Source organism: Solanum lycopersicum, chromosome 7, assembly GCF_036512215.1.
Source record: "Solanum lycopersicum chromosome 7, SLM_r2.1".
In the NCBI taxonomy this organism is placed as follows: Eukaryota; Viridiplantae; Streptophyta; class Magnoliopsida; order Solanales; family Solanaceae; genus Solanum; species Solanum lycopersicum.
In genome coordinates, this window is record NC_090806.1 from 15,353,744 (window position 1) to 15,378,327 (window position 24,584).

Sequence of the window (24,584 nt, forward strand, 5' to 3'; positions counted from 1 at the left end):
TCCGACCTTGGTTCCCTTGACCTTGGCACCAATTATCCTGATTTGAGACTTGGGCGCTTGGTCGGAAACCCCCTATCTGTTCATTTACTGCATAAGTGTCCTCTGCATAATAACACTCATCATTAGGTGGTGCTTGTTTAGCCAAGTAGTTGACTGCATTTATCTTTTCTGCACCCCCTGTGACATGTTTTAGTACCAACCCAAGCTCAGTTCTCATCTGAGCCATTTCTTCCCGAATCTCATATGTGGCTGGGTTGTGAGTGGACTGCACTGCGAAGGTGTTTCTCCCTGTATCAGACTTCCTAGTACTCCAACCTTTGTTATTTCAGGAGATTTTCTCTAATTTTTCAGCAATCTCAGCATAAGGGCATTCTCCATAAGATCCACCTGCTATAGTGTCCAACACTGCTTTGTTGTTATCATCCTGTCCACGATAGAAGTATTCCTTCAGTGACTCATCATCTATACGATGATTTGGAAAACTTCTCAAGAATCAGGTGAATCTATCCCAAGAACTACTAACTGACTCTCCTAGTAGTGCCACAAAGTTATTCACTCTGTCTTTGTGGTTTAGTTTCTTGGAGACCGGATAGTAGCGTGCCAAGAAAACATCCCTCAATTGGTTCCAAGTGAAGATTGAGTTGTATGGGAGCTCAGTGAACCATATAGCAGCCTCTCCCATCAGTGAGAGAGGAAGATTGAGTTGTATGGGAGCTTAGTGAACCATATAGCAGTCTCTCCCATCAGTGAGAGAGGAAACACTCTGATACCTATTACATCTAGATCCAAATCCGTCCTCCCCACACAACTTTTACACACTGCACTTACCTTAGCTATATCGGCATGTGGATCCGCAGAAGGTAGCCCTGAAAACAAACCTCTGGCAGTGAGCATTTGCATCAGGCTACTAGTTACCACAAAAGTGTGGCCTGTGGGTAGAGGGGGCAAGACAAGTGGCCCATCCGAGTCTGCTATGTTATCATACCCTCTGTAGTATGCTTGGGGCCGTGGAACAGGATTTTGTCCCCTCTGTTGATATTCACCCGGAGCATCGGGTAACATCTGACCATGAACATCAACCGGAGCTTGGATGTTCTGGTTCGGATCCTCATCATTTATTCCCAAGTTTCGATTCATATTGCGCAGTGTACGCTCTAACTCACGATCGTAGGGAAACAATGGTTCTCTTCCTCTCCGTGTATTTGGCATACAAGGAGGATAGTTCTGAAAAGAAATCAAAAACAATAAAACAAAGTAAAATCAAGAAAATATCAACTAAACTATAGTAATAAGTTCAAGTTAATCTAAAAGCTAAAATCCCCGGCAGCAGGGCCAAAATTTGATACGCTCAAACTTACTTCTAAAATAAGAAGTAAAGCGGTGATGTCAAGTAAATAACCCAACTAGTGAGGTTGGGATCGTTCCCACGAGGAAAATAGTCTAGACTTAACTTCAACCTATTATTACTATTGTTTGGTCATTGACTTCCTTGGAAAGTAAAAACATAAAAAAGGGGGTTTCTATCTCTAAATAAGTGAAAATAAATAACGTACTTGAAAGAGACACTTGACAGCTTTTAATGTTGGGTTTTAATCAATTAATCAAAGTAACTAGGGTTTACGTGTTCCCCACAGGTTCATAACTTGATAACTCTAACTATAACAATTCTTTCCTAGTATCTTGCACGCAAAGTGATAAGTTATGCATTTCTAAATCCTTGTTCTGGCATCTAGAAAATCTCACGCCGCACCTTGGTCCGGCTACGTGTGTTGCTATCCTATCCCTTATCCTTACCTTATATTAAGCATCGTATTCGATATTTGACTAAGTTATTACCTCGTACCAATCAATACTAGCCTATTAGATAGTATACACTAAATCTATGTTAGTAATTCTTTTCCTATTATCTACCTCCTTGGTCCGCCAATTAGCATTAAGGCGAGTTCTAACGTTGGCCATCCGTTAAAAAGAATTCTAAACGAAAGAATTATTAATACATGCAAGACACTATTCTAGAATTGTTATTTTAGTTAGGGTTTATCTCATTATTTGCCTATGGTTCCCACAACCCTAGTTATGGAGTTTAGTTACTCATAGCTATAAACACATTATTCAAATATATTAAATAAGAATTCATGTACTTACTTCAATGAGAAAGAATAAAGTCTGAAAAATTTGCTTGATTAATCACCAAAAATCACTTGTAAGAATCTCAAAATCTAACACTAATCAACAATAAAAAATTCCAACAATCCAACAATCCAAAAGTCTAGTAATATGGAGCCTAACAATACGGAGTCTAACATCAAAAACGAGGTTTTTCAAACTATTTATAAAAAAAATAAAAACCTAATTAAACATGGATTCTAATTGCTGGAAATCTGCCAAAACACGGCTGGGTCGACGGACCTCGCGAAGGACCGTCGTGATCACGACGGACCGTCATGGACTCCGTCGACCCATACTTGTGCAATTTCTTCTGCTGCTCTCTTCATTCCCCTCGACGGCAAGTATGACGGACCGTCATAGGCACAACAGTCCGTTGAGGGTCTTCATTCTAAAACACTTCAACTCTTGGAATCTGGGTACTGGGATCACTTCTCTGAACTTCACGACGAACCTGCAGGACGGACCGTCATAGCCACGATGGACCGTCACAAGCTTCGTCATCCCACACTTTGTCAGACTTCCCCATCTTCTTTCAGCAACTGCACTACGCTGCCACCTACGGACCGTCACAAGTACGATGGACCGTCATAAGCTCCGTAGGTGGTCTCTTCTGCATTTCTTCGCTCAAAATCTCCGCATTCAGCTTCGGACAGATTTCCTGCAAAACAAAGAGAAACTTAAATAAAAATTAGCACAAAAAGGCTTTTGGACACACTAAACTTAAGGAAAAAGTATTAATAATACCGTAAAACCATGGTATATCAGTGCAGGATGGACCGTCGATGCCACCATCGGTTGCCCCTGCAATTTTTTTGAAAAAAACTTATTTTTGGTCTATTTTGGCTACGGGGTGTTACATTATCTCCCCCTTGGGAACATACATCAAGATTAAAAAAATCATATTAGGAGGAATGTCATTATTTACTAATATTTTTTTAATATTTCTTCGGATACATGACCCAAACGTTTCTACCACAAATAAGAAGAACTTTCATTTGGTGAACTACGTCTAATAATTATCGCGTTTCAATATATATATATTATCAATAAGAAGACCAGAATCATAAAAAATAGTATTCTTATATAAATTGAAACAACCATGTCCAAACTTAAATCAAACTCTGAAACATCAAGTGTTGAAAGAGAAATCAAATTCCTAGAAACTGAAGGAACATAAAGAGTCTGTAAAAGATCAAGGTGATGTCCAGTCTCCAAGACCAAAAGACCTATTATGCCTTCAATTTTAGCCTTCAAGCAATTTCCCATGAACAAGAATTTTTTTTAATTCGGATTTGTAGTTTGGATCGTAGTGAATCCTAAAAACATAGTGGATATATAAGTAGTTGCACAAGAATCAAGGCACCAAGTATTATTAGGAACTTCTACTAAATTTGATTCGAAACACACAAAGGCACTAAATATAACTTTCTTTTCAAATCAAGCTTTACGTTTCACGCTATCTTTATGATAGTGTCCTTCATTTATAAAATAAACGACAAATCTCAGCCTTTAGTTCCTTATGAGCATCTTGTGGAACTTTAGTAGATACTTTTTTTTCTTAAACTTGTTGACTTTCACTTTAAGTGCTTTATCATCTCTTTGACCCATGAGGTTAATGGAATGACCTCCTTGTTTCTTAGGTATTAACTCGTCTTGAGTAATCGTAGTGGAAAATTTACTAACATTTCACTTATCCTTGATAGTGTTATTGTTAATTTGGAATGATTCATTCTCAAGAGGCAATGAGTTTAGAATAAATTGAACCAATAAGGTGTAATTCACTTTTATTCTCAAAGTCCAAAGTCTTGTTGCATTGTTTAGTCATCTCGATGATATGATTTTGCATACTATGCGGCCCATCAAACTTCATGGTCATGAGTTCAGCCATTAGTGTATCAACGAGAGACTTAATAGCATAATGAAAATGTTCTTCTAAAAATTTCAGTTATTCCCTAACACTTATGGTTTATAGAATAGTACTCTTAATTTTATTAGAAACAATCATTTGCATGAACTTAAGGTTCAATAAGGCTCAATCTGTTATAGCGCTCCATTATTTATGAAAAGATTTCTCATCATCACTACTCTTATTAGTAATGGCAGTGAGTTTTTCATTCAGCAGAGCCAAGTCAAGTTCCATTAAAACTCAGTGGAACTTGACTTGTTCATGTCATTTAGAGAAGTTCAATCCATTGACCACAGTAACAGACGGAGCATGCGAATGAAGAGGTATAACTACAAATAAATACATGCTCACATACAAAAAAAATTATGTGAATTAAGTAAATCGATAAAATTATGTTGTAATTCTCCTTTGCGTATATACTACGACACACTATCATAATTTGAATGTCATTTTTATTTAATTATTAGTAGGAAATTAAATAATCTTAATGAAACATATACGACATCTTTGGATATATAATATATGTTTTGATTGAAAATATTAATTTACACTATTCGTAGAATGATAGATTCACCTTTGGTAATTTTTTTATGTTCTTGCAATAGTGAAAGTCAATTTATCTTCTTATTTTTCAATGTAGACATTTAATTGACCATCATAGATAAATGACAATTTTATGAGTGCAAATTTTTCTTAACCATGCTAGTTCGGATACTTTGGTGACTAACAAGCTATATTAATACAAATGCATACATAATATTATAAAATTTTGTGCATGTGAATAATTTTAAACATTTTAGTTTGGCCTCTTTGGTGACTAACATAATATAGAAACATAATACATGATCAAGTAATCATAAACATGATATGTGTAGATGTTAATTTTCTCTAGTTTGGTCATTTTGGTGGCTAACAAACTATATAATTACAAAACACATATAATATCATAAAGTTTTGTGCATGTGCGTAATTTAAACATTTTATTTGGTCACTTTGGTGACTAACAAACTATAGAAACATAATACACGCATCAAGTGATCATAAATATGATATGTGTAGACGTTAATTTTCTCTAGTCTGGTCACTTTGATGACTAACAAACTATAGAATTATAATACATGCATCAGATTGAAAAATCAGACCCAGTCACTTTTGGAATACTTAATATGCAATAAATAATGAATTGTGTTAATCAACATATTCTAAGTGATCATAAATATTATATATGTATATATTAATTTTCTAGTTTGGACACTTTCGTGACTAACAAACTATATTATACTAACTGTACATACATTATTTATTGCTTTGTAAAACGGTCACTTTAATTATTGCACAATCTAAAACAAACATATATTATTACATTCTGGGAAGATTAGAAATTTTCAAAATTTGTGAAATCTAAAATAAAATATAATTATTTATTTAATTAGGGGTGGTGAGCGGTAATTGCCCATTATTACCCCACCAAGGTTGATGTGGTTATATAGTTTATGAAGATTTTATGTTTCAACAGTTCTTACTCTGATGCCACGTACAAGGTTAATTACTTTAATACATAATACCGGATCTTGAACACGATAATCTAAACATATAAACTGTTAAGGTCACATACATGATGAAGAAGACATCATGACAGAGAAAAAGAGGAATCGTTAGTCGTAAATTAGTTTCTACCTCCTTTCCCTAACTTGATGTTATCACACCCATCATTGATGGAATTATTGTAGAGAATATATGATAACCCTAATAAGTGGAGGGAGGACCAATTTATGGAGGTTATGACTTAATGTGGTATGTCCATCAAGTATTCAATGTACGGACGAGACCTATTCCTTATAAAATATTATTTATGATATTACTTGGATTATAAGTTAACTTGGGTCTTAAGTACGAAATAATTAATTATAGTTAACAATAATTCTTACATTCTCCCGTTTGCCCCAATAACCATATAACATTATTATTTAATAAACATTAATTGTGCATACAACCAATCTCTTCTATAATGTCCATCATACATACCATAGTATAACGAATTACTAATTCGAGTTATGGCGGTTGTATCTCAATTTTAATCTACATATTTCCTTCCATATACTACTACATTAACAACTTATCATACTAGCTCCATAAATTATAAAAAAAAAATATTACAGTCCACAATAATGCCTCATGGAGACTTATGTTATATTATCTCAAAACAATAGTGTGTACATCCTTATGAAAAACAAAATATTCATTAATGTATATCAGAAAAACATAATTTAAGCTCAGAGTGTAAAACATCATGAATTTATTAATCATAATTACAACCAAGACCCATTCTTTGAACATGTTCTTTAAGTATATTTAGTTGTACGCCTTTTGTTAACAGATCTGCAATCATGAGATAATTTATGATATTTTTAAGTAACACTTTTTGTTTTCAGAGAACATCTTTGACAATAAAGTACTTTAATTCAATATGTTTGGCACATTTGGAGTGCTTATCATCTTTGGAGAAGTTTACTGCTACAATATTATCACAATAAATTTTCAGCAGCTTGTTAATAGTGTCGACAACTCCAAGTCCTGAAGTTAAATTTCGCATCCATAATACATAAATTGTTGCTTCATAACTAGCAATAAACTTTCTTTGCATTTTTTCAGTGATCAATTCCAGAGATACTTTAATATCTTTCTAACATTTCGACCCACAAAGCTAATATATGATCTTGTGCAAGTTTGAACATACATCAAACATCCAACAATAGAATATTAAGAAATTTAGACCATTTCCTTTTGTTCTACATCATTATTTAGGCATAACATGAGATTAAATTTGTCCCTTTTTAATAGGAACTATTCCTACTCAACAGTTGTTCATGTTAAATCGCTCTAGAACTATTTCAATAAAGTCTTTTTGAGACAGTACTGATAATCCTTCTGATCTATCATGGAATATTTATATTCCTATCACATATGATGTCCCCCTCATATATTTTATTTCTATTTACGTAGAGATAATGTCTTTCGTCTCAAACAATATGCTTAAATCATTAGTAGCAAGTAAAATGTCATCGACAAAAAGGACTAAAAATTTTAAACTAACTCCCAATGATCTTTTGGTACAGGCACCAATCAACAGTAATTTCCTTAAATTTGAAATATGTTATATTAATATTAAACTTTATATATATAATTATCATTATTTTTGTTTAATTCCATATATTGACTTCTTTAGCTTATACATCGTTTGATCTTTTCCTTTACTTTCAAAACCCTTTGGTTGGTCCATATAAACATCCTCATTCGAGGTCTACATTAATAAAGAGAGTTTTCACATCCATTTTGATGTAACTCTAAATCATAATGAGCTACAAAAGACAAAACAATTCTAAATGTGTCTTTCTTTGAGACCGGTGAAAAGGTCATTTATAATCAATGCCTCCTTTTTGAGTGTATTCCTTGGCAACAAGTATGGCTTTATATCATTATATATTAGCATTTGAATCATGTTTTGTCTTGAAGACCCATCTGCACTTGATTATTTTAGAATTTTTTGATAATTGAACGAGATCCCAGACTTTGTTGTATTCCATGAATTTTAACTCTTCATTGATGGTATTAATCCATTTATCAGACTCGTTGTTCTCTAGGGTATGTGAAAACGAAATCAAATCTTTATTAATTCAAATGTCAAAATCTGACTCTTGCAACTAAATCGCATGTCGGCCGACTTTCTTTATTAGATTGTTTGTGTTTGATACTTGTGAGTTAGTTCCTTCTTGAAGTATTTCACCCAAATGTTGTTCAACATTGTTAAAGTGTTCTTCAACAAGAGGAACAACATTTGTGATTGGTGCGGAAGTAGGTACATTCATTGGCAATGAAATATTTACCCTTATCTCAATAATTTCCACACTTTAGCATTCAACACTCCCACCAACTTCACCAATCTCAAGGAATTTCAAAAATAGACCTACACACTCTTCGATTCATTAAATTTTCCATAATATTCATAATCTCTCTCTGACTTAATGATTTTCACTTTCTTATTTAGTTATCCTTCAACCTCTTTAAAAACGTACACTTTGAGCGTCTGCGGCTTGAGATTTTTCCTTTCAACAAATAGATAAAATCCATAACGTGAATTATTGATAAAGGTGATAAAATATTTTCTCCGCTAAAATATGGAACATCAAAGGGTCCGCAAATATCAATGTGTATAATTTCAAGAAGCTGAGTGCTCCTTGTGGCACTTTCTTGGTATACTTGGTTTTATTTCCATTAATGCAATCCAAATATATATTATCAATAAAATTTAGATTCGGGAGATTCTCACTCTTTAGTAATCTTCTTATTCTTTCTTTGGATACATGACCCAAACATTATACCATAAATAAGCAAATTTTCATTTAGTGAACTACGTCTAATTATTATTTAGTTTCAATCTATATAAGTCATCAATAAGAACACCAGAACCATAAAAATACGTACATAAATTGAAACAACCTTATCCAATAAATACATGTAATTCAGACAAAGCATGTGAATGAAGAGGTACAACTGCAAATAAATACATGCTCACATATCAAAAAATAATGTAAATTTAGTAAAACGATAGAGGTACATTGTAATTCTCCATTGTATAGATACTACGACACACTATCATAATTTAAATGTCATTTTTGTTTAATAATTAGTAGGGAATTAAATAATTTTAACCAAACATATACGACATCTTTGGATATACAATATATGTTGGATTGAAAATTTTCATAATTTTCACTATTCGTAGAATGATAGATTCACCTTTGGTTATAAAAGTTGTAAGTTCTAGCAATAGTGAAAGTCAATTTGTCTATTTATTTTTCAATATATACATTTAATTAACCCTCATTGATAAGTGCCTATTTTATGAGTGCATATATTTCTTAACCATACTTGTGTGACAACTTTGGTGACTAAATGTTATATGAATACAAATGCATGCATAATCTAATGAAAACGTTGCGCATGTGAATATTTTTTAACATTTTAGTTTTCCGTCTTTGGTAACTAACAAACTTTAGAAACATAATACATCCATCAATTGATCATAATCATGATATCTATAGACACTAATTTTCTCTAGTTTGACAACTTTGGTGAATAACAAACTATATAAATACAAAAACACCTAACATCATAAATTTTTTGCATATGAATAATTTCAAACATTTTAGTTTGGACACTTTGGTGACTAACAAACTATAGAAACATATTAAATGCAACAAGTGATCATAACATGAAATGTGTGTATGTTAATTTCTCTAGTTTGACCGCTTTGGTGACTAACAAACTATATAAATACAGAGAACACATAACATCATAAAATTTTGTGCATTTGAATAATTTTAAACATTTTAGTTTGGTCACTTTGGTGAGTAATAAACTATAGAAACATAATACATGCATCAAGTGAACATAAACATGAAATGTGTAGACATTAATTTCTCAAGATTGATCACTTTGGTTACTAACAAACTATATAGATAAAAAGTATACATAACAACATAAAGTTTTGTGCCTGTGGATAATTTTAAACATTTTAGTTTGGTCACTTTTGTGACTAACAAACTATTGAAACATAATACATGCATTATATTCAAAAATCAGACCTAGTCCCTCTTAGAATATTAAATATGTCAATAAATGATTGTTCTAATCCACATATATCAAGTGATCATAAATATTATATGTGTAAACATTAATTTTCTAGTTTGACTTCTTTGGTGAATGACAAACTATATTGCACTAAGTACACCCATATTATTTATTACTTAGTATAACAACCACTTTAATTTATTGCACAATCTAAAAGAGAACATAATTATTACATTATAGGAGGATTAAAAATTTTCAAATTTGTGCAATCCAAAACTAAACATAATTTTTTATTTATTCACGGATAGTGGGAATTAATTACTCTTTATTACCCTACAGAGATTGATAAGGTTATATAATTTATGTTGATTATCTGTTCAAACAGTCCAGACTCTGATGCCACCTGTAAGATTAATTGTTTTAGTTGTAATCCAAGTAATACCATAAATAATATTTAATAAGGAATATATATCTTCTATATATTGGTTACTTGGTACGTCTCTATATAAGATTATCGGGTTCAAGTTCCTGATATTATGTTATAAAGTATAGTGTTACATGTGGTATTGGAGCAAGGATTATTTGAACATATAATATTCATAAATTATATAACTCATTAGTCTTGGTGGGGTAGTAAAGGGTAATTACCGCCTAACACCCCTAAATAAATAAATAAATGTGTCTTATTTTAAGTTACATAAATTTTGAAAATTTTTTGATGTTCCCATAATGTAATAATTATGTTTTATTTTAGATTGTGCAATAAATTAAAGTGATCGTTTTACTAAGCAATAAATAATGTGTATTTAGTACAATATAGTTTGTCAGTCATCGAAGTAGCGAACTAGAAAATTAATGTTTATACATATAATATTTATGATCACTTAGCATATGTTGATTTGTACAATTCACTATTTATTGGAATATTCAATATTCCAAAATATATTGTGTATGATTTTTCAATCTGATGCATGTATTATAATTCTATAGTTTATTAGTGATCAAAGTGTCAAACTTGAGAAAATTAACGTCTATACATATCATGTTTATGATCTCTTGATGTGTGTACTATGTTTGTATAGTTTTTTAATCAGAAAAGTGTCAAAAAAAATGTTTAGAATTATGCACATGCACAAAATTTTATGATATTATGTGTGCTTTGTATTTATATAATTTGTTAGTCACCAAACTGGCCAAACTAGAGAAAATTAACGTCTACATAAATCATGTTTATAATCATTTGATAAATGATAGTTTGTTAGTTATTAAAGTTAACAAACTAAAATTTTTCAAATTATGCACATGCACATATATTATGTGTCTTTTGTATTTATATAGTTTGTTAGTCACCAAAGTGACCAAACTAGAGAAAATTAACGTCTACGCATATCATCTTTATGATCATTGATACATGTATTATGTTTCTATAGTTTGTTAGTCACCAAAGTGGTCACTAAAATGTTTAAAAATATTCACATGCACAAAATTTTATGATATTATGTATGCATTTGTATTTATATAGCTTGTTAGTCACCAATGTGGTCAAACTAGTATGGTTAAGAAAAATATGCATTCATTAAATTTTTATTTATCAATCAAGGTTAAATAAATGTCTACATTGAAAATTAAATAGATAAATTGACTTTCTCTAGTTCTAGAACTTAAACAAAATAAAACAAAGTTGAATCTATCATTTTACAAATAGTGAAAAATTATGAAGTAAATTAATATTTTCAATCAAACAGATATTGTATCCAAAGATGTCGTATATGTTTGACTAAAATTATTTAATTTTCTACAAGATTAAAAAAATTAAATTTGAATTATGATAGTGTGTCATTGTATCTACCCAAAGGAGAATTACTATGTACTTTTATCGTTTTAATGAATTCACATTATTTTTTATATGTGAGCATGCATTCATTTGCAGTTACCCCTCTTCATTCGCATACTTGGTCTGTTACTCTGTTCAATGGATTGATCTTCTGTAGATGGCATGAACAAGTCCAGTTCCAATGGATTTTGATTTGCTCCACTGAATGAAAAACCCCCTATCATTATTGATAAGAGTTCTAGTGATGGGATGTTTTTTGCTAAATCATAGGAGCGCTCTAAAATATTGAGCCTTATGTTCATCCGAATGAGTTGGTAATAACATTAAGAGTATTATTCTACAAACAAAAAGTGTCAGGGAATATCTGAAGTTTGTGGAATAACGTTTTTGTTTTGTTGATAAGTCTCCCGCTGGTACATTTATAAATGAACTCACGACCATGAAGTTGGATGGGTCGTGCACTATGCAAAATCGTATCATCGAGATGACTAACATTGCAGCAATACTTTGGACTTTGGGGATGAAAGTGGATGACACCTTCTTGGTTCAATTTATTCTTAACTCATTGCCTCGTGAGTATGGACCATTCCAAATTAACTATAACACTATTAATGATAAGTGAAATGTTTGTGAATTTTCCAGTATGATTATTCAAGAGGAGCCAAGAATTAAGAAATAAGGATGTCATTCCATTAGCCTCAATGGTCAAGAAGCTGGTAAAGGACTTAAAGTCGAAGTCAACAAGTTTAAGAAAAATAAAGAATCGATTAAAGTTCTACAAGATTCTCATAAGGAACTTAAGGCTGATGTCTGTCGTTTTTGTAAAAAATGAAGGACACTATAAGAAGATTGTCTGAAACGTAAAGCTCGATTTGAAAAGAAAGGTACATTTAGTACTTTTTTTTATGTTTCGAATCAAATTAAGTAGAAGTTCCTAACAATACTTGGTTTCTTGATTCTGGTGTAACTACTCATGTATCCATTATGTTGCACGGATTCACCATGATGCAAACTACAAATTAAAAAAAAATTGTTCATGGAAAATAACATGAAGGCTAAAATTGAAGGCATAGGGACTTATGGTTTGATCTTGGAGACAGCACATCACCTTCATCTATTACAAACTCTTTATGTTCCTTAAGTTTTTAGGAATTCGATTTCTCTTTCAAGACTTGATATTTCTGGGTTTGATTTAAGTTCGGACATGGTTTTTTTTATTTACATAAAAATACTAGTTTTTATGGTTCTGGTGTTCTTATTGATGGTTTATATAGATTGAAACTCGATAATAATTATACGTAGTTCACCAAAAGAAAGTTCTTCTTTTTTATGGTATAAACGTTTGGATCATGTATCATAAGAAAGATTAAAAAAATATTAGTAAAGAATGAGATTCTTCTGAATCAGAATTTTATTAATCTTGATATATGTTTGGATTGCATTAAAGGAAAGCAAATCAAGCATAACAAGAAAGGTAGCACAATGAACACTCAACTTCTTCAAATTTAATCTCATGTTATGCCCAAATAATGATGTAGAACGAAAAGAAATGGTCTCAATTCCTTAATCTTTTATTGTTTGAAGTTTGATGTGTTTTGTGGTTGAAATGGAGGAAAGATATCAATGTATCCCTGGAATTGATCACTGAAAAGCTGTAATGAAAGTTTAAGACATGTTATGAAGCCACAATTCATACATTATGGCTGCGAAACATTGTTTCAGGACTTGGGGTTGTCGGCACTATTACCAAACCGCTGAAAATTTATTGTGATAATGTTGCAGCAGTATTCTTCTCCAAGAATGATAATTACTCTAAATGTGTCAAAAATATGGAATTATAATACTTTACTGTCAATGAAGAAATTCGGAAACAAAGAGTGTTACTTCTGAATATTAAAATTGATCTCATGATTGGAAATCCGTTAACGAATGACTTACAACCAAAGACATTTAAAGAACATTTTCAAATGGGGGTCTTGGTTGCACTTATGATAAAATACATTTATGACTTTTTACACTCTGAGCTCAAATTATGTGTTTCTGATATACATTAATGAATATCTTCCTTCTCATAATGGTGTATACATTATTATTTTGACATACTACAAGATAAGTCTCTATGAGACATTATTGTGGATAGTAATGTTATAATTTTTAATAGCTTATGAACCTACCATGATAAGTTGCTACTGTAGTAGTATATGGAAAGAAGTGTGTAGCTTAAAACTTATGTACAATCTCCATAACTCCCATTAGTATTTTGTTATATTGTTATATGCATGATGGACATTATAGTAGATATATATTATATATGGAATTAATATTTATTAAATATTAATGTTATATGGTTATTGGGTCAAGTGGGAGAATGTAAGAATTACTACTAATTATTATTACTTATTCTTACTTATGACCTTAGTTTACTTGTAATACAAGTAATATCATAAATAAAATTTAATAAGAAATATATCTTGTGTGTACATTGGTTACTTGATGGACGTACTATATTAAATCATAACCTCTATATATTGGTCCTTCCTCCACCCATTAAAGTTACCACATATTCTCTATAATAATTTCATCGTTGACGGTTGTGGTAACATAAAGTTAGGGCAAGGAGGTAGATACCAATTTACAACTATCAATTCCGTTTTTCTCTATGATTATATCTTCCTTATCATATATGTGCTCCTAACAATCTCTGTGTAAGATTATCGTATTTAAGATCCAGATATTATGCTATAAAGTATTTAATCTTACATGTACTAGTTGCTAAATGCTAATTGCAAATATTCTTTAAGATTCATTTAGCAAATAATTCTTGTTCTATTTTCTACTTACAGGAGACACACGTATGGCCACCTCTGTTCATCCTTCTTTGATATTTACTTAGTCTAGGAATAACTTCCAAACACTTTCGTATTATAACATTTGCTCTTCCCTACTTTCAATTTTCAGAATATTTTTATGGGTTTTTGTTTAATATGCATGTGGTCTACAATATGCTAATTTTGATCATTACTTTTGAATTTAAAAGCTCCATATGTATGTTATATGATTTTTTTTCTGCGTTTTTTATTGTGTAATTGCATCATGTCAAAGGAGAAATTCAAGTCTTTATGTATGGTTTTAGAAGTAATAAAGACTTTTGAATTTTATGGTCTTAAACTAGAAATATATAGGATGTGTCAAAATGCTCTTTTGATCTTGTGGTCTTTAACTTAGAAAAAAAGAATTGCTAACAAAGTAGAGAAATTCTTTTAAAAAAATTAACTAGAAAAGTAATACAAAAAATTGAAACGGAGGGAGTAAATATGTTCTACTATCCTTTAGGGATGTTATATTTAAGGTAAATTTAGTTTATGTTATAAACATCTGTATATGGTCGTTTCCTGCTCAATTATCAATACAAAATTTTTAATATTATAAGAAAAATTGTTGTGATCATTGTCTATGTAATACTTACAAACATTAAATGTTGTCGATGTGATATTCCACTCGTGAATTGACAGTGTTGTTCAATTTAAGCTGCTAATCAGATGGTGTTCTACAGTACCATGTATCTAACTTAAATATGTTTTACCTTTCTTTTCTATCTTTTGACTAATACTTTTAGAAGATGTTATTAAGAAGGAAAACAATAAAAAACAAGGACATAAAATGTGTCTTTCTCACTATTAAATGTTTTCCAAATGCTCCTAGGGACTTTTTCAAGTTCAATGGGAATAAACAAGCGATGAATTGAAGTTACTTGACAGTATTGTTGGTGACTGTTGTTAGGTGAGGTATAAAATTTCACTCATTAAGAAATACTATTAGGTTTTTTTAGAAACAGTATAGTACCTTATTTAATCAATTATCCTTACATCTTCTGCTTTGGTGCATTTACAAAATACTCTTTGATTCAATCTTCTAGCAAGTAATATAATTCCTCTATTCTAATATGTTATTAGGAATTGTTGAAACATCAATTTTAATTACAAGCACCAAGTTCTCAAATCTTACTATTCTCCATTCCAATTGATCTTGGAGTTGTACTTCATCTGTGGAAGTAGCAATTTGAGAAGACATCAACACACCTCCAAAGAATGAAGAAGGTATCATCGAATGTTTAAAGGACCAACATTGTCATATCAGATAAAGGAACAAGACAAAAGTGATTCACACACACAGATAACTTACTATCTAATAGAGGAACAAATGGGGAAGAAGAGCACACCGGATGTGTAATACCCTATATTTGATAAGATTTAAATGTTCTGTTTGATTTTGAAATGCTTCTACCGTTTACAAGAAAAATATAAATGGGAGTAGACCTTGATAAATCCCGTAGCTAATGGCAGGATCTCTAGACCTGGTCACCTTGTACTTATTGATTTCTGATAAAGCCCTTGTTAGTGGAAAGGTGGAACTAGTATATTGTTACTGACATCCTTCAAGTAGGGATCTACTAATATGAGTATTTAACTCCTTTATGAGGAGTTCACCGTAAGTGGTTACTTGTTAAAGAGAAGGTCACTCTGATTACATGATTCATCTTTGGAAACCTCCCAGATATAAGTTTTGATATGAAAGTGTTTTTCTGAGTTTAGAGCTATAACATTTGATATGAAAATTATTTTCTACTCTACTAAAAAATAAAAGATATTTCTCAAAAATATTTTTCATTCAAAAAAAAACACTAAGGGTGTGTTTGGTATCAAGAAAAACATTTTCCGAAAAAGTTTTCCAATTTTCTGTAGTGTACAACAAGTACTCTTCTTGATGCTGACAATATAACCTCAAATTTATTCTCCACTTCCAGTGGAATTTGTAGGTTTATTCAGATCTTCTCTCTGACTACAAACATAGGTCATGCGACAATGATCATAACTAGAAAAAGTTTGCTAAGAAAACTTCTCATTGTTGGTTGTAAAATATAAATTCATGGACATATTAAGTTGCTAATACAATTTTGTTTACTCTTCTATGTGATTGTAGGTCTATCATACATGGAGAAAAAAGAAGTCTATGGAGGTTGGGTCCTATTTTATCTATTCCTCTCTTCATTTGGCATGCCTTCTATGTTTGGATATATATCATTACCAGGTCACAGTTAAAAAGCCTTGCAGAAGAACTGATCATTTTGAGAAAGTTGTTGGATTATTTCCAAAGACTTTGGTGAAATATAGATATATGGAAATAATTACCAAGTGGCAATAACTATTGGTACATAGCTGGTTTTTCAAAACAAGTTGCACTTATCATCCGAGAACCTTTGACGCTTTCTCAGAAATGTTTCCTCTCTCATTAGTTTAATGTTTCCAATGTGTACAGATTGATTCTGCCTTTAATAATCTTTTGTATTTATTGAAGCATTGTTGTACATTTTTCATTATTACTAATCTAACATTACCAATCTATTTTCTATACGACGAGTTTAACATGTAACTTATTCAAATTTGTCTAATAACATTTTAACTTCAACCTTTAAACATGTTGTGTATTTTGATAATTAGCTGCCAGCCACGAAATTCGTGTGATTCGATCAGTTTCTGGACAATTTAGACAAAAGGAAAGCAAGTATGCAACCTATTCACTATCTCTAAAACAGGTGAGCATCTTTGCTTACATTTTCAGTATGCCATATTGATTATCGCGTTATTATAAATTGAGATTGTTTGCACATAAGGGTGCATGTTGGATGCGTCTACTCAGCATCTTGAGACCTAAAATACATTTCCAACCAAAAGTTTAGTCTAAGTCGATGCTTCAATAGTATGTACATCACGTAATACAGATAAACAAAGCGAGTAATATAATTCTATAAAAGGTTCCTAATTGTTCAAACACAAAAAGTTTGAATATGAAAGAAGAAAACATTTTCAAACTTATATCAGAACATACCATAATATGTTTACGTTCACTTCGTTTGGTGTCGACTCTCCCACACCCAAGCACCCACCCACCCACCCCTACAACCATCATCCCCAAAAAAATAATTTAAGTTTGTTTTTACAAATGATATTAACTTCAAAAATTCAATTTTTCACCCTTATCCTTGACCCCCCCCCCCCCAATCAACCCACCCCTTACCAGCCCCTCCCCCCCCCCAAAAAAAAAACAGTTTGTTTTTAAAAAATATATTAAACTTCAAAATTTCATTTTTCACTCATACCCTTGACCTCCCCCCCCCCCCTCCACTAGCCCCCTACCATCACCCCCACCTCCCAAAAAAAAAAAATAATTTAACATTGTGTTTTTAAAAAAGTCAAACTTCAAATTTTAATTTTTTCACCCCTACACTCGAATCAATCCCTCCTAAAAAATTTAATTTTGTTTTTAAAAAATATTTTAAACTTCAAATTTTATAATTTTCACCCCTATCCTCAACCCCCTCCCCCCCCCCCCCCCACACACACACACACAAAAAAAAAATTAATATTGTTTTTTTTAAAAAAAATTGAACTTCAAATTTTTATTTTTTCAATCTTACCCTCGACCCACCCCCCTCTCTCACACACACACGATAAATTTTGTAAGTTTCTTTTTAAAAAATATTTTAAAATTATTTTCTACTCTAGTAAAAAATAAATGTTATTTCTCAAAAATATTTTTCATTATAAAGACAAAAACTAAGGGTGTGTTTAGTATGAAGGAAAACATTTTCTAGAAAATGTTTTTCAATTTTCTCATGTTTGGTTGAGCCAAATGTTTTGGAAAATGTTTTCCAAATCAACTCATTTTCCTCAAATTTAAGGAAAATGACTTCCCTTCAGAACATAAGGAAAACATTTTCCAAAATTCTCTTCCAACCTCCTCCCTTCCCACTCCACCCTACCATCCCCCAACCCAACACCTACCATCCCCCTACTCTACCATCCCCCAACCCACCCTTTACAAACCCCCCTACCCTAACACTCTCTGACAAGAGCTATGAATGACCAGCATGGTTTGTAGGTGGACCTACGGTCCGTAGGGGTTAAATTTGGAACCGTTTAGGCGAAATGCAGTTGGCTCAACTTAAAATGATCATAACTCTTAGAAAAAAATTAATTAGGTCTCCCATGACCTACCCACGGATAGATAATTGAATTTCTTTCCATAGCCACCGACCTTGCTAAAATCAAACCTCCAAGTAAAAGTATATGCCCATTTTAGTAAAGGCCTGTCGAACAAGCCCTCACGACGGACCCAATGACAGGGCGTCGGGCACACGACGTACCGTCATCCTGGCCGTCGTGAGGCCCAATAGCAACCTTCTCAGGGGTCTTTTTGACATTTCCCACTCCGTTTAAACCCTAAGTTACGTCGTTTTTACCCTAAATTATCAGATTTTAGTCAATTTAAGCCTAGAAATATGATTAAAACATATTCGTCAAATCATTAAATCAAAACTTAGAAAATTAGAAGCAAGAGAGGAGGAAAAAATCTCAACAACCCTAGTTCAAGAATGCCACAAGCTCCAGCAGTTCTAGCCCCGAAACTTAAGTATTTTTCTGGGGATTTCATCACCAGGTCTGTTGGATTTTACTAGTGGGTTCCTTTCACCCATATGATCCCTAGTTTTCAGTCAGATTCTTGATTCCCATATCATGATTAAACCTAGGGTTTCTAGAAATTTGTTAGAACTTAATGAATTTATTTAATATATGTTCCAAATAAGATTATCATATTATTACTCAGATTATCGCATGAATTTTTCAGAACCCTTGCTTTGTATTTCTTTAGTTCTTGAATTACACATGCTAGGTCATAAATTTCAGACACTTCAGATAGACATGCCTCAATTATAAATGCATAATTACCAGATTAATTGTTGCATTCTCTGTTTGCATGTTCAGTTTCGAGCTATTCAGTATTTACACAAATTCATATATAATTAGTTAATTTACAGAATTAATTGGGAGTAGCATAATACGGAGTTGGACTAGGGTTTAGCATACCCAATAGTCCCAGAACTACTAGCCGAGTAGGTTGTAAGTCCCCTCTGTGGGCAATCAGTTTAGTTATCACGCCAGCATGCCTTTATTCCTTTGGTAGGGTATATTGGGTCCTCTCGATGGGGCGTATACATCGGACTCCATATTTAGCTCATGTGGTTTTATTATCGGTTATTAGTAGCTCCCACAGTTCAGTCAGACTCTCTAGATTGACCATTTATCAGTATATTCATATTCAGCATGTTATAAATTGGTCATTGCATCCAGTTAGCTCAAAAATCAGCACATCACGTTTAGATTATTATACTTGTTTTTGTGCTTGTTCAGTTATGTTTTATTTCAGCTTTACTCTTTCCTACATGCTCAGTACCTTTCAAGTACTGACGTATACGTGCGGCTACATCTTCTCGTTATGTAGGTTCAGCTTCTCAGCATTCTGATCACGCATAGATTTATTTCTCGATCTCTAGTTTAGCAGATTCAGTGGTGAGTCCTCATTCTCCGAGGACAACAGTCATGAGTTTCATTTTAGTCTTTAGTCATTTAGTTTTAGTTTTTGCTAGATTTAGCTAGGGGCTTGTCCTAGTATTTCTAGTCTAGTTTAGAGGCTTTTTTCAGACATAGTTAGATTCAGCTTAGTATTGAGTCAATATTTCTTTTGTATTAAAATCATTTTTTTACAAATATCTCAGTTATAGAATATGGGTATTCCCCATCTTTTCATTTTAAGTATGCTTTAGCTTCCACAACATTTTATTATCTTTAGTATGCTCATGATCATGCCGACAAGGTTATCTTGACATCACTTTTTGTCCTAGGTTCCGTGTCCGCATCTCGGGGTAGCTCGGTGCATGACACAACCTTGTATTAGAGAACTAGGTTCAAGAGTTCTACGATGTCTGAAAAGCTGCTCTAAGTAGAGTCCTTTTCATTGGTGTGAAGTTCACCACATCTAATGAGAGGGAGGCTATTAAGTGTTTTAGAAAAACTTCACTTTCTTGATGTTCATATCGTGCGTTTGTATGATTTTCTTTCTAATCCATCATTATGCGCTTAAGATCATTCCTTCTCATAGATCTTAGGCATGGAATGCTAATGCTAACGCAGTTCCTCTAATACCAGATAAGGAAGTTCAAATACAGAGTTTTAGAATGCCAATTCATCTTTTGGATCAGGGTATAACAAACCAGAACAATCAGCAGGTTCTAGTTCCTACTAATAGAAATGACCGATTAGTGGCAGACATAGTTTGTGATTTTGTTAGGATGAATTCGCCTAAGTTTTTAGGGTCGCAAGTTAGTAAGGACCCAAAGAAGTTCATTGATAAGGAAAATAAAATATTTTGAGTTATGCAAGTAACTGGGAGTAATAGGGTGAAATTCGCATCCAACTAGCTTAAGGATGTGACTCACATATGGTTCACTTAGTGTAAAGACAACAGAAACTACTTTGTCTTTTATAACTCAGTATAGAACTAAACTTTAATATTATTCAAGAAACTCTCTCAGAACCTTTCACAGTCTCTACACCAGTCGGTTACCCAACTATAGCTAGACGGGTATGTAGAAATTCCCTGTCATAGTATCTTAGAAAGTCACCTCAGCAGATATAGTAGAGTTAGAAATGGTAGACTTCAATGTCATTCTAGGCATGGATTGGTTACACACATGGTTTGCCTCAGTCGAATGTTGAACTAGGATTGTTCTTTTTCAGTTTCCAGACGAACCAATCTTAGAATGCAAGGGTAGTAGCCTGGCGCCTATGGGTCGATTTACTTCTTACCCTAAGGCCAGAAATATGATATCTAAGGGTTATCTCTATCATCTAGTTCGGGTTAAGGTATTTTATCCTTGAAACCCCATCTCTTGAGTCAGTTCCAGTAGTCTGTGAATTTCCAAACGTATTTCCAAAAGATCTTCCCAAGGTTCCTCCCGAAAAGGAAATCGACTTTGGAATTGATATCCTTCAAGATACCCAGCCTATTTCTATTCCTCTTTACAGAATGGCTCCAGCAGAGCTTAAGGAATTGAAAGAGCAGTTGAAAGACCTTGAGATAAGGGTTTCATCAAACCTAGTATTTCACCATGGGGTGCACCAGTATTGTTCGTAAAGAAGAAACATGGTTCTCTCAGAATGAGCATTGACTATAGACAGTTGAAAAATGTCACAATAAAGAATAAGTATCCCATCCCCAAGATTGATGACTTGTTTGACCAACTTCAGGGTGCAAGTAATTTCTCAAAGATAGGCCTTAGATCGGGTTATGATCAGTTCATAGTCAGAGATAGTGACATTCCAAAATCAGCCTTCAGAACTCGGTATGGTCATTATGAATATGTAATTGGGACTAACTAATACTTATGCAACTTTCATGGATGATGAATAGAGTGTTCAAACAATACTTAGACTTGTTTGTTATCTTCTCCATTGATGATATCCTCATTTACTCTAGGAGTGAGGAAGAACATGCAAGTCATTTGAGAGTTGTTCTGCAGACTCTAAAAGATCACCAGTTATTCGCTAAGTTTAGTAAATGTGAGTTTTGGTTGCATTCCATTTCTTTCCTTGGTCACATTGACTCTAGCGAAAGGATCAGCGTAGATTCACTAAACATAAAAGCAGTGAAACAATGGACCAGACCTATCTCTACTACAGATATCAGAAGTTTCTTAGGTCTAGCAGGTTATTACAGAAGGTTCGTGGAAGGATTTTCATCCATAGCCTCACCATTGACTAGGTTGACTCAAAAGATGGTCAAGTTACAATGATCATATGATTGTGAGAAAATCTTCGCAGAATTGAAAACTAGATTGACTACAACTCCTGTCTTGACTCTACCAGAGGGTTCATATGGTTATGTGATCTACTGCGATGCATCTAGAGTTGGACTTGGTTGTGTGTTGATGCAAAGTGATAAGGTTATATCTTATGACTCAAGAAAGCTTAAGGTGCATGAGAAGAACTATCCAACTCCTGACCTCGAGCTTGCAGCAGTGGTTTTTGCACTCAAGATATGGAGACACTACTTGTATGGTGTTCATATAGATTTGTTCACTGATAATAAGAGCCTTCAGTATGTTTTCACGCAGAAAGAGTTGAATCTTTGCCAGGGGAGATGGCTTGAGTTCCTTAAGGATTGTGATATGAGTGTGCATTATCATTCTGGAAAGGCGAATGTAGTGGCCGGTGATATTAGTATATTATCTATGGGTAGTGTAGCCCATGTTGAGGAAAACATAAAGGAGCTAGTAAAGGATGTTCACAGGTTGTTCGCTTGGGAGTTCGCCTTATGAGCATATCAGACAGAGGTGTAACAGTTCAGAATGGGGCAGAATCGTCTTTGGTAGTGGAGGCTAAGGAAAAGCAAGAGAGTGATCCGGTCTTGCTTTAGCTAAAGGGTGCATTCAACAATAAGAGAGTGGAGGTTTTCTCCCAATGGAGAAATGGTGTACTTCCCTACCAAGGTAGATGGTGTATTCCTGATGTGGGAGAGTTAAGGCAGCATATTCTTACAAAAGCTCATAACTCCAGGTATTCTATTCATCCAGGTGCCACTAAGATGTACCGCGATCTGTAAGAAGTCTATTGGTGGAATGGCATGAAGAGGGATATAGCAGACTTTGTGAGTAAGTGCCCCAATTCCAAGCAAGTCAAGGTAGAACATCAACAACCAAGAGGTATGACTCAAGAGATCGATATTCCTACTTGGAAGTGAGATGTGATCAATATGGATTTCATCACAAGGTTACCTCGTACTCGTAGACAACATGACTCAATTTGGGTGATAGTTGATAGGATGACTAAGTCTTCTCGCTTTTTAGCGGTGAAGACTACATATTAGGCAGAGGACTATGCCTAGCTTTACCTTACTGAAATTGTTAGGTTCCATGGGGTTCTTTTGTCTATCATATCAGATAGAGGTCCTCAGTTTACCTCTCATTTCTGGAAGTCATTTCAAAAAGGTCTTGGTACTCAAGTTAACCTTAGTATAACATTTTATCCACATACGGATGGGCAGGCAGAGCGTACCATTCGGACCTTAGAGGATATGTTGAGAGCTTGTGTGATCGATTTCAAAGGTAGTTTGGATGATCACCTTCCTCTTATTGAGTTTGCCTACAATAATAACTACCATTCCAGCATTCAGATGGCCCCTTATGAGGCTTTATAAGGGGGGTAGATGTAGATCTCCTGTTGGTTGTTTTGAATTAGGTAAAGCAGTTTTAATAGGGCCAGATTCAGTCCTTTATGCTATGGATAAAGTGCAACTCATTAGATATAGATTTAAGACAACCCAAAGTCGTCAGAAATCTTATGCAGATGTGAGGAGAAGGGAATTAGAGTTCTAAGTTTATGATTGGGTTTTTCTTAAAGTCTCACCTATGAAAGGGGTGATGAGATTTGGAAAGAAAGAGAAACTTATTACTAGATATATAGGCCCTTACAAGATCTTGAAAAGGATTGGAAAGGTGTCATATGAGTTAGAGTTGCTAGCAAAATTAGCAGTAGTGCATCCGGTCTTCCGAATCTCACTTGAAGAAGTGCGTGGGTGACCCAGCCTCTATAGTGCCATTAGAGAGTGTGGCGGTGAAACATAGTCTTACTTATGAGGATGTACCAGTTGAGATTCTTGCCCGTCAGGTAAGAAGGTTGAGAAACAAAGAAGTCGCTTCAGTCAAGGTTTTGTAGAGGTGTCAGTCCGTTGAAGGAGCTACTTGGGAAGCAGAAGCAGACATAAAAGCCAAGTATCCTTACCTTTTTCCTTCCGATTCCATTCCAGCTTGAAGTAATAGTTCCTCTTCAGTTTTACAGTCATTCATGCGTAAATTTAGTTTTAGAATCATGTTCCCTCAGTTTGTACTTTCATTTTTAGCTTAATTGCATGTACTCAGAACTCAGTTCTCTGTGTTTAGTTGTAGGGCTTGCATCTCTGTCCCTCTATTTCAGCTAGTTCAGTCTTCATTTGAGGACGAATGTTCCCAAGGGGGAGATAATGTAACACCCCATAGCCAAAACAGACCAAAACATAGTTTTGCGGAAAAAATCTGTAGGTTCTACCAAAGGTGGAACTGATGGACCGTAGACTGAACCACGGTTTGTCCTGCACAACCGTCGATGGGAT

General features: G+C 33.4%; 1 protein-coding gene across 1 annotated transcript in view; it reads right to left on the reverse strand.

The window, feature by feature from the left end:
- Nucleotides 1-325: 325 nt before the first annotated feature.
- LOC138337319 (uncharacterized) overlaps nt 326-24,584 on the reverse strand; it is a 37,482-nt gene continuing 13,223 nt past the window's right edge. The window contains exons 5-6 of the mRNA XM_069287227.1: nt 829-880; nt 326-424 (exon numbers count right to left, since the gene is read on the reverse strand). Of these exons, the coding sequence (XP_069143328.1) occupies nt 326-424; nt 829-880 (151 nt within the window). The remainder of the gene's footprint in view (nt 425-828; nt 881-24,584) is intronic.